This window comes from Athene noctua, chromosome 1 (assembly GCF_965140245.1).
Source record: "Athene noctua chromosome 1, bAthNoc1.hap1.1, whole genome shotgun sequence".
NCBI lineage: Eukaryota > Metazoa > Chordata > Aves > Strigiformes > Strigidae > Athene > Athene noctua.
This window is the reverse complement of record NC_134037.1, coordinates 89,312,663-89,325,115: the sequence shown is the minus strand read 5'-3', so window position 1 is coordinate 89,325,115 and position 12,453 is coordinate 89,312,663. Positions and strand designations below refer to the sequence as shown.

At 36.9% G+C, this 12,453-nt stretch overlaps 1 protein-coding gene across 1 annotated transcript; it reads right to left on the bottom strand.

The window, feature by feature from the left end:
• Positions 1-4,668: 4,668 nt before the first annotated feature.
• On the bottom strand, positions 4,669-12,182 carry CATSPERE (catsper channel auxiliary subunit epsilon). The gene is given in 7 exon segments (XM_074899543.1): positions 4,669-4,791; positions 4,793-4,836; positions 4,839-4,912; positions 4,953-5,050; positions 5,052-5,174; positions 11,406-11,480; positions 12,156-12,182. Coding segments are annotated over 7 exon segments (564 nt in total).
• Between the last annotated feature and the right edge of the window lie 271 nt (positions 12,183-12,453).

The following is a 12,453-nucleotide window of genomic DNA, read 5'->3' as shown; positions in this document are numbered from 1 at the left end:
CCCTCTGGGCTCAAACCACTCAAACACCGATAGATATATCTTTTGCTCTCTCAATCTCACTCCCAAAGAAAGAAAGAAAGAAAGAAGGAAAGGCAAGGTCTTTTGGGATCATCTTTCAGGATCATTTCCCTGTCAATGGGAATTCTTTTGCTTAAGAATCTGGATATCATGGGGATAGAAGATGGGCCTTTGCATAGATATAAGGAGCATATTTTGAAGAAGGAAGGCAAACTCCTTAACTGGCTTTTAATGACTGTATAAATTTCAATCTACTGACTCTAGTAGTGTTACCATGTGCAATCTCATATGAGGAATGGGGATACCAGTGTCTTTAATAAAACAGTGACTGAACAAACTAGTTTGGCAAGTGATCAACTACTCTAAAATACATACTTAACACTGTTTTATGTAATAATGAAATGCCTAGTGATAATTATATACATTTCAGGTACAGGACTGTTTCTGAGAAAATAGGAAACTACTCAGCACAAGCTGGAGTTTTTGAAGATATACTCCCCATAGGCACACTGCCACTCTGGATGCATGTGCTGTTAGTACTTGAAGCCATACGGCTTGAGCAGTACTCATGAAGCATGCACATGCTTCCCCTTTTTGCACATAGGGGCATAAAGGAGACCACACCATATATTCTGTAGTTCGCTCAACTGTATAATTCTAGATTTAAACAGCTCTAGGATGACCTCTTCCAGAGATAGAAGATGAATAGTCATGTGGTGTACACATCTCAAAGAACTTTCATTAATGGTAAGTAGTCCTTTAATTTTTCTTTGACTGTATACATAAACCACCATAGTAATGGTGGTAACCAGAAGCATCCCCTTCACATCCAGAGCTAATATGGAGTTAGCATATGTTAAGAAGAAGATTCTCTAAGAAACACTATATCATTCATAGATGCTTTTACAATGGCACTGTAGGTGGAACTCCAAGTGGCTGCTTGTGGATGTCTGACATTTTTCAGTTCTGGTTAGTATACCTTAATCTCTGAAAGTACTTAGATGAACAGGCTTTGTAAGGAGTTTGTTGTGCTTTTCACTCCTCTGGCTACAGAAAGAATGAACGAGGAATTTGTCTAAATAATTTAGTTCTATTCAGATTAAGATCTGTCTGCTGTCCAACTCAGCCCTAAACTAAAGGGAGTTTAGGCAAGAGGACTGATTAATTAATTTCCTTACTCAAATGAAATTCAGATATGATTGAAATCTTGAATGAGTTTCAGACCAGTCCACATGGAACAAATGCAACCATCAGTGCCTTGATCTTTATTTTTTCACCCTGGTTGAGATGACCACCTTTATACAGAGGTAAATGAGCAAACCAAATCACCAGAAGCTCAAATGTCCCGTTTACCAAAGTTGTGAGCAGCAAGTGTAACTCCTATTGGAGAACAGGCTGTTCTGACAGAAAGGAGCTCTTAACACAGCTCTGAATGAACATCAGAGCCATGAAGCTGAGTAAGCCTTCTCTGACTCAGGTATTGAAGACTGCACTTCTGTCAGTCAGCCTTCTTGAGACAATACTGCTCCAATTTTTATCCTGGAGGCAACAGTTTCTAGTATCAATTCCTCACAAGAATCAGATGTACTTCCTTGAATACTCCAAAAATCTGTTGAAGGTGTCTCAGCTCATCTTTTCTTGGCAGGGCACCTCTGGTGAAGGCCAGTAACTGAGCAAACAAAATAGAAATTGTAGCAGAAAATAATAAATAGTGATGATCCATTATTACTATTATTTTGATTCATGGTTGAATACAGCCTCACTCACCTTTTATCTTGTCCCTAACCACATGGCTCAAACACTATTAAAATCCACTAATGGTGTATTTATTTTCATTGATTATGTTTCTAGCACAGATACGCATTTTCCAGGCCCTGTATTGGGTACTATTTTTTATGTTATGGTCTAGTCCTTTCTGAAAATTAGCTGTGGTCTCTTAATCTAGTATAATCTGAAAGGGATGATGAAAATAGACTATCTTTTTTCAAAGTCATGGGGAAGTATCTCCCCTTCTCCAGGTTATCAGCTGCTGCCCCCGGTTTCATGTAATTCATGAATTTGCTGAGAGTGCACTTCTTCCCACTGATGGAGATGTTAAACATATCAGTGCTCCTCTGCCAGTTAGACTTTGAACTGGGGTCTGCCAGTTTTCTACCCACCTTGCACACCAGTCATTCATTGTATATCAAATGCTTTGCTAAGGTCAAGGTAAATGACATCTACTGTTAATGACTTTGTCCACCAAGTCAGTTATCTTCTCACTGAAAATTATCAGGTTGGTCAAGCATCATTTTTTCTTGTTAAAACCATTCTGACTGTTTCCAATCACTTCCTCATTCTTTCTGTAATGGAAATGCCTTCCAGGATGATTTGATCAATAATACTCCTAAAGACTGAGTTTAGGCTAATTGGCCAATAGTTCTCCCTTGTCTTCCTTCTCTCCTTCTTCAGATAGCTATTTGCCTTTTCCCACTGATCACCACAGCTATTCAAATATGATGAAGAGTGGCCTTGCAATGACATCTGGCAGCTCTCTCAGCAGTCTTAATGGTGTCTTGTCTGATCCTGTGGACTGTGCATGTTCATCTTATCTAAGTAGTCCCTAATTAGATCCATTAATACTGAGTATCAATGTAGTAACTCTCTCCCACAGAATTTACTAATGTGAATGGTGACCTGGTAAGACTGAAAACAACGTTTGTCAATAAAGTTAGAAAGAGGAAGACACTGAATACTTCAGCCTTCTCTTTACCCTTAGTAGATCTCCAGCCTGATGCAGCAGTGGGCTCACCTTTTCCTTTTTCTTCCTTATGTTGTTGATGCAACTATAGAAGCCTTTCTTGCCACCCTTCATATCCTTCGTTAGTTTCAATTCCAGCCAAACTGGTGTTTTCCCAGTTCTGTCCCTGCATGTCCTTGGTAGCTTGTCCCTGCTTCCATCCATTTGAGTTCAATCACTATCTCACATAGGGTATGTTGCTGGACCTGATTTTGAGTCGTGCCAATCTGTTTATAAGTACAGTATATTAAAGTAAACTTCTATAGTAAACATCCCACAGTCCCCCAAGAGAAAAAGGCCAGAGGCTCAGTCTGCCTGTTTGGACAGAGTTGTCTCTTGACTGTGTTGGGGTAGTAACACAAGACTTCTGTGGATCAGCTCTAGCCAGGCTAGGGAAGCTGCAGTGACTATGAGGCAGAAACTCTCTCTCAACAAAGAGCGCTGGAAGATTGTTTAATGAGTTTCCTTCTCATGTTTCTCCTTGCTGAGTCAGTATGGAAATGGTACTCGGGTATAGTCTTCTGTGAGCCTTCACAAGCCTGACTTCTCTTTAAAAAGGATCACCAAGAAAACGGCTTCAGTAGTGTCACTTGATCTCCTCTCATGGCATTGTCAGTATGCTTTTCTATGGTATCTTGAGGTTATTATTTTTAGCAGAAATATTTATCAAGTCCTGTTTAGAAATCTTTTTGTGAGTACCTACCCTTGGCCTGGCTGCCTGCACTGTGCAATAGTTGGGCTGGCAATGCTGCCATACTCTGCCTAGCTGCTTCTTGTTCTTTTTAAGTAGACCCTTAGCTGCTGCTGTATTTGCAATGATAAGCTTGACTCTCAAGCTATCCTGTTAGGATCCATCCTCTATGTCACATATGCATTAATAGGTAAGACTGAGTGTCCAGTAAGCCTGATAGCTTCATCTTGCAAGCCTCATCCCAAATAATATTTATTGTGGCCTTTGGAGCTGGCTAATTTTGCCTGAGAGAGGTTTTCCATATTATCCTGCACTCTCAGAAGGGTTTTTGACTGGAACAACAGCTCAAAAATGTAGAATAAGATCTCTCAAGTTTCATGAACAATTTTGTAGGACATGGCTGTGGTAGTGTCCAGCATTGCTCCACCAAACTCTGAACTTCATAGAGAGGGACTCAGATTGGACTTTTGTACAGTTACCAGGTGACTCAAGTAGTCAAGACAACATACCATTGTCTGTAGAGTGAATGGCAGCTGCTTAGTTCAATTCTCTTTTAACAGCCAACCGAAGATGAGCAACTACCTTGGGAAATGACTTGATGGGGCTTCCTGAGGCTGGAATAATGAATAAAAGAATTTTTCTTAATAACAGTAGTGCTCTACTTGGGAATTCCAGGTATTTTCAATATGATGGTGCAATTATAATCTGAAAGTGAATGCCTTAAAAAGTCAGAAAGTTGCAAAGCAGTCTCTTTTTGACATACTGAAAAGGTTGTCATGTCATTTCAATCACCTTCTTTTGAGAAAAATCAGAGCTATCATGCCATTAAACTTCTAGTCAAACAGAACTGGACAAAAATCAAGTTATTTTCCTGTAACAAATGCTAAGGCTGAAAGCCAGAGTTTTCTTATTAGAATCATACTGAATAGGGAGTGTAGGTTAGAATCATACACATATGGATGCAAGTTAACAATACCTGAAGAATAAATAACTCTAGTTTACTAAGTCTCTTCTTGCTATGTCTGTCCATCTAAAAATAATATTTTTCAGTCTTAACAGACCAATGAAATGAATAGTACTACTCTACTACTGTTATTTATAAAAAGGTAGCTTCAGTGATCTTACCTGATTTTTTTTTTACTTTACCACTTAATTAAAATAACCGAATAAGTACTTTAATCTACTTAACCAAGAATAATCTGGTGAAGAGCGGTCTCATAAGACATTTCTGATAGAGAAGATTTTGATCCAGATACTTGAAAACATCCATTAGCTGTGTTGGCTTTGTAAGTGTAGTAAATGCTCACATAATCCCACAGCAGCCCAGATGATAACGCTGCATTTATAACATCCTCATAACAGAGCTACAAGGAACAGGACAATAAAAATCTCTTAAGCCCCAAAAGTCATTATAAATTGCCAGGAAAAAAAAAAAAAAAAAAAGTCTTCATTATAAATTGCCAGGAAAAAAACCTGGAGGAGCTGCAGCCACTCCAGATCAGCAACATAATTTCAGATGGGACAGAGTCATAGCTAACAGCCTCTACAGACAAAAAAATCATCACTTGAAAAATTTCAGAACCTCACTAAGTTTTCTGTATCTCCTATTTTATTAAATGTTTCATTATATCCAAGATAAACCTCAGAAGATGTCCATACTGCCGAAGTACTTAATTGTTTTCCACTCTTAAAAAAATGACACAGCGATTAGGTAAATAGTAACTTCTCTTAAACTTTATATCAGGGATGTACATTAAGAAATCAAGATGTTTTGGGATAAATTTTCAGCTAATGTAATTAGGAGAGCTTCATGGAAATGCATTTACAAATTTAAGTTGCGATCTTAAAAATGATTTCATATGGCTGCATGAGCTCATGCAGTGAGAGCCACAGTGTGCAGCCTCTATTTCAAAATGTTCTTTAAATAAACTTGTTGCTGTCTGGTCATTTCTAATTTCAAACCCAGCATTACATCAATGAAAAGTAGATCTAAAATAGATTCATCCAGACATTTAATGAAGACCATCCATATCTTAAATGTCAAATGAACATAACAGATAACCTATCTGCACTGGATGGACACATGAACATATCTTGAATGTGTTCCAGTTATTTCACTTTCAGGAAGCTTATGTTCCACTCCAAGATTAAAAAAATTATTAGTTTTTCATTTATAAAAAGTACCATTTATTAAATATATTATTCCATAATCTGTTAGAGCCACATCAGTTATATTGTTATTTAGGCCTTGGGTCAAAGCATCTGAGAAACTTCTTTTTCTATGTACGTTTGGAATCCATCATTTGTATAGAAAGTTCCAAAATTTGATAATAAAACTGCTGTTGATGTAAAACATGTAGACAATTTAATGGAGAGGTCACTGTTTTGTGGGGAACAGAGTGACACCCAATCTTTCTTGCTAGGAAAGGACTGTTTGGGCCTTGAAATTATAAAAGGAGCCTCTAGAACAAAGCATTCCTGACATACTGTTGGTTTTCCATGTATTTTTGATAGGATGTGATCTGATATTGCAGGTACATTGACTGTCCATAATCTGGAAATGGAAGAAACAAGAAACTTGAAAGATGAAAACTTCATTCAGTTGAATGGACTGAAAGAAATTCAGCTACATGATTAATGTCACATTCTTAGAAGAACTGCACTTTCAATGCTACAAAATTATTTCCAAATTGTGTTCTAATTCCAGAAGATAGATGATGAAATAAAATCAGGGAGAAAAAGATGAAAATTTGCCTGCTGTTGGACTTTAACTTCTAAACTTACCAAACAAGGCATATTCCTATCTCAGTGCTCTCCAAGAATTGTACATGACTGAAAATAAGAGAAAATAATATCTGGAGTTAAAAATGAGTGGTTTTCACTTTGCAACTCCATGGAATAATACAGCTTTCACTATTACTGAGGACATCTCCCCACCTTTCCCACAACCTCATTTGAGCTACTTGGAATGTGTAGAAGAAAACAGATTAACAAAAACCAATACCAAGCCACATTGCAGATTGATGGTCAAGGCCACTGATAATTCAGCAGGAGTTGTGTTGATAAACCATAAGAGAAAATGGGGCTTTAAAGAGATAATTTATATGTAGGAATAGGCTTATTGTAGATCATGCAGACTAGCAAACCTGACATGAATCTTGGGAATTTCTAAGTCTTCCAGAAGAAGAATTCTTAGTTTCTTACAAACTCTGTGTGTGTGTGCATCACACTGACAGTTACACATGCATCCCTAATGCAGATATTCTAAGCACTGAAAGCAGAAAATGTTAGTATGCCTGGTAACCAAGTAACTTAGAGAATCCTATAAAAAATAACAAATCACACTATGTAATTCTATATCCTTACGCTTATATGCTTCAGTTGCCCATCCTCAGTGTATTCCATAGAACTATTAATGAATTCTACTAATCCATTCATTGATGGGTTTCTTATAGAGATTAACAATCTGTGTGGTCCTCTCAGTTACATAGCATACTGTCACTTCATTATGATATACACTGATATGAACACAGCTCTAGTAGCTCCAATACATCAAGTCTGGAGTGAGTTTGAAACTTAAGAGGTTTCCTTGATGAACATTCCCAGGAAACAGAGGATGTGGATAATGCAAATTAATCAAGACATACAATTGATTTTTATTACATTTCAATTAATAGTAGCTGCACAGTTTTCCAGTATTACTTCCTTAACTTCCATTGGCATAATACAACTCATTCATTAAATACATAGGATAATAATGGATCTGACAGGGTGCAAAAGGCCAGCACCTCTGAAGAAGATGACTTGTTCAAATATCAAGGACCAAAGAGTTCTGTTTCACTACATTGGGATACAGCAGGGCTGACAAAATAAAAAAAGAAAAGAAAAATTCAGCTCAGTATAAAGCAGACCTGGGACAAGTATAAGCTTTTGCACTTTGGCTTCTGGAGAAAATGTGATGGAGGACAAAATCTGTTCCTATTCTTACAAACCGTTTTGAGTTTCCTGAGAAGCAGCTGCTGAGTTTCAGAGGAGACTTAGGAAGCCTAAGAGCCTCTCACTGACTGTTTAACAAATACTGGGCAAAACCGTTGAGTCTGTCCAAGGTTCCAAAAGCAAAAGAAGCTGGTAGATAAGTTAAGATTGGTCTTAGTTCTCTTTATCTCATTTCACTGGAAAATATGTCTCCTGAGAAACTGAGTTTGAAATTTCAGGTTTTATACCTTGTCTAGTGATAATACTTCAGTCCTAGTCTGACTAGAATTATTGGACACAAGTTCCTTCACCCTAAACTTACTTCAGTGTTTTCTTTTCAGTTTTCAGTTGTTTATTAACTTCCAGACTTACCTCAGTAAATGAAATATTTAGAAAAGTAAAAATTTTGCAAATTCTGTTCTCGTAGATGTGAACATAAGTGCCACTGGCTTCAATAAAAGGTGTTTCCACAAAATAACAAAGCATACGTGAGATGACTCAGATGAATCAATAAACCCTCTTCCTTATTTGGAAGAAAAAAAGACTTTATTTATAAAGCAATTGTATTTTCTCTTACTTTATTATGCACTTCAGTTGTCTAAAAAAGCAGCAATTAATAAGATAGAAAAAAGTAATACTAGAATTCACACCATTAAGAAACAATTTACCGAAATTGCCAGAATGCCTATGTTCCCCTTTCAGGGGGTGGGGCGAATTATTTAAGCTCTGCTGTGAAAAAATGAGATAGAAAAAAACCCATCCCTGGTTATAGCAACTTTTGATATGGAGTGTTGCTATGTTGCCATCTAGTGATAAAATAGAAAGGTACAATAGATAAGGACCAAGAGAGAGCAAACCAAACCTGCATGAACAGTACTACCTATCCCGTTAAAACTCATACTCGTTTCTTGCAGAGTAATATGTATCATTAATTACATGCTGAGAGTAAGATCTTTAAAGAAAAAGGCAAAGTCACAAAATAGTAATGAACTTCTTGGTATTAGGAGAGTGTGTAAAATGGGTAAGGGTCAGATGGCAAATATGCCGCAGGAAACATCTCCAGTTGAGAACTCCTTGTAAAATGTAAACCCAGAGTCGTTCTCACTACACCATGACAAAATTTAGCTCTGAAGTATTTGGATTAGCTTCACTGAAGGCCTACATAGTATAAAATTTTACAGATCACAGAATTTGTGACAAATACCTTTTCTACACATTACTCCTTGTATGTTCCCATCACTATTATTTACTGGTTTGTTTTGTTTTCTCATGAACTCACAATGAAATAAAAACTGAGTTTTTGTTGCTGATGACCTGTTGTGTTTTCATGGCACACTGCAAAATATGGTGAATACAAGATACTGAGAGAGGAAAGGAAGTAATTGCCCTAAAAGGCAGTAAGCAGTGATAAAAGTAGAGCAACTGACAGTATGAGAGTCTTTATATTAATTCTAGTATTTTTGGTCCAAAATACTTGAAATAACAGTGCAGAAGAGCCAGGGCCTCCAAGCACAGAAGAAACAGGAATTGAAGGGGATGGCACTACCTAGGGAAGTGCTCCAGGTTTGTCTGGATACATGAATTGCCTTTTTGTGACTGTCCAGACTCACCAAAATCTTATCACAATCCCTTTATTTCTAGGAAAATTTACAATCTTTACTTGTGAAAAGAAAAAACCTCATTTATCCTTTGGAATCCTATGATGTTTCTAAGAAAAAAATCTCCTACAAAGGTCACCTGATGGTGGATGTTATAGTATGAGGAGGCTCTGGGATCTCTTGCACTTTTCCCTCACCTTCTAACCATTTCCTTGCTATCCTATTTCCTATACAGAACATGCAAACCCCCAGTCAAAGTATGACTGTAATATAAGCAAGCATTATAAGAAGGATTAATGCTTTCGGAATTATTTTACCACATATATTTAGAACCATATTACTACTGCCATTGCTCTACTGCTGCTCATCAAGGGTATACTTAGCTGTTGATTCCCCAAAAATGCTGAATTCTTCAGCAACTGGTAAAAGAAAATGTCTGAGATGTGGTGCTTTGCACAAATACCTGACCTTTATCCTAAACAAGCTGAGACACTGGAAGCAGTTTAATTGAACCCGAATGATATTCTGCCTGAGCTACCTTACTTATTTTTTGAAATTGTGCCTGAATTCTCAGCACATAAAATGAAAATGTGCAATCAATCCCCCACTTAGAAGTCTAGAGAAGGGTGACAAAGAGTATCTGTTCACGATTTTTTCCTAAATGATGAGGTGTTTGACATAACACCTCACACAGATCCTGAACTTCCAGGAATGGCATACCTGAATGGCAGGATATGTTGAACTTTGAGCTGATACCTACAACTTGACAAGCAAGACTCAGAGACCATTCATTACAGTAAAAATTTTAGGTGGCTTTTTGTCTCTCTTTCTACTTCATGAGCTTCTATACATATGAAGTAGACCAATTACATACAGTGAGTTTTTTAGGACTGACAAAAAGGCCTATGTAAGTTTAAGTACTATAGTGAATGAAACAAAGGGCAGCTAAACTTGTAGATGACAAGCTGTCTTCAAAGAAAAGGAAAAATGGCAAAATTATTACTGAAGCACAGTTATCTGAAAGTAGAAAAAACAGGCCCAGACATCAACAACTCTCACCATGGCCCTACTCATTGACAGCTGTTTGTAGAGCTGCAAGTGTAAAAATTCTAAACAGCATTCCACAAAAAACCCAAATCAATCCAAACTAAAAAACTCATACGTGAATTCTGGGTGCTTCTGAGAGCATCCTTTTTTTCAAATAGATATGAACAACAGGTTCCTGTCCCAAATTCCGAAACAGCCTGCCAAGCATCTGACAACTCTGTTTAAGTAAAATAAAGGTTGTTATTAATTATAATTTTGTCCAGCTAGTATAAGGCTGTTATTACAACACTTCTCTTTTGAAATTTTGAAGCTGGAATAAGCTTTGATATTATAAAATAAATTTTCAAACAATGGCATACCATCAAAATTGTATTTGCTCAACCTATTCTTTTCAGAATACACAACACTCAGAGCCAAGTTCAGTTTTCTCTGCATTCTTTCCATAGCAGCAGACACAAAACAAAACCACTTTCCTAACATCTAGTTATCTAACCACAAAAATGCCTTCACAATTCAATTAAGATTGCTTTTTCTTCTGTTTTGTTTTTATTTTGAAGATAGTAAGAAATTTTTTTTTTAAAAAAAAGATATAATGATGGCAACTTAATAATAAAAAAAAATAAATTAAATTGGGGTGACACGCATGTATGCATACTCCGTGTTGGACACTATACCAAAGACTAATTACTTTCTGCCATTTGTTTATGTCAGAAACCCATTCCTAATGAAATTTATTGTACATATTAATCCCTACAACTATTCTATATGAGATAATTTCTTAAATGAATCTCCATTCAGTCCAGAGATCTATCTGTATAGATCAGCTTGTACAATAGGTTGTCACATTTTAGGTCTAAATTAAACCAATAGATTGACATCCCTGTTTATTGCATATTATGATTTCCACAATGCTTTTGCTTTAATCTTCTTCCAGCAGTTTGCTATGAAGGTGCATGAGGAAATCTGAAAAGAGACTTCTGTTTAGCTGTCATACATTACTGCCAGTTACAATTTCTGAATATAATTTTCACAAAGACTAAAATTTGACTGAATCACTAAAACTTGCTAATTATTCTATCTCTATGAAATAGACAGTAGGTTTCACCTCGCTCATTATACCCACGTTACTGCTGCAGCATTAACAGGAGAGAAAACCTTGCAAGATTATTTTTCCTAACACAGTAAAAGGAAATAAAGATGTAGGCAGGCAGTATATTTCAATTTTCACTTTGAAATGGTAAATTTTTGCAAGACATGCATTTTAACTTTTTTCTTTAGTGACACCATTTCAGTGTACTTGTGGAATAATTGCAGTGTGGTTCAGTTCAAAAGCATCTGCACTTTCAGCATCATAGATCTACAAAATTAACTTCTAGCAAGTAAAAAAGAGACACAAGTTGATAGTTTTTTAACAAACTGATATTCTAACAGTGCTATAGTCTTTCTTCTTGTGACAACACATAAGATAATGTAACAATATTAACTTAGGAAATGCATATGCTACAAGGGAGTCTTGTGCTCTCTTTTTGATGTGAACAGACAACAGCTGAGGGAAGCAGCACCTCCTTTCTCAGAAATAAGGGTGGAAAGAGTAAGAATTTATGCAGAAGAATTTTTTGTCCTCTGATGCCATCATACTTCCCTCAGAAGCCCTTTCTCAGCCTCTCTCTGTTCTTGTGGGCTATGCAGCTATATACAGCCTGTTCTGCTGCAGCAAAGGAAGAGCAGTTACTCGCTGCTGAAACAAAACAGAACTTGTTTCTTGTCAAGGAAATGTTACAAAGGTGTTATTTAAACGTGCATCATGTATGCTTCCATGACTGGCACATTGCTGACACACTGCTCTTTCAGTCAAGAAGGCAGCAAACACCTGGTATTTCCCTCTCATGGTACAGGCAAGGGGAATAATCATTCAGTGAGGCAGACTCACCACCTCTACCACAAAGTATAGTGGTGTAAGGATATGCACTGAGTTATAAAACAGCTGACATGCTGCAAGTTTACATCCTACAGTTCGCATCCTGCAGTTTCCTATTCATCTACTCACATCAAAATGACAAGTCTTGCAATCCATCCTTAGAATAGGGCAAGCTGAGTAATCATACAGCTGCTTGCTCAGAGGTGGCTGAGTAGGAGAACTTGCACAGGGAGAATAGAGGCTTGCTTCCACAGCTGTGAAGTTCAGTCATTTTTAGCAGACTGCAAACTACATATCAATTCAGTTTGTTAGCAAGGACACTTTTTATTATTTAAAGTTTTCATATTTCCCCACATGATCACAATCTGTCACAATCAAATAGGGGGTGAGGTAGGAAATAATTTATGTTATCATCTCTTTATATTAA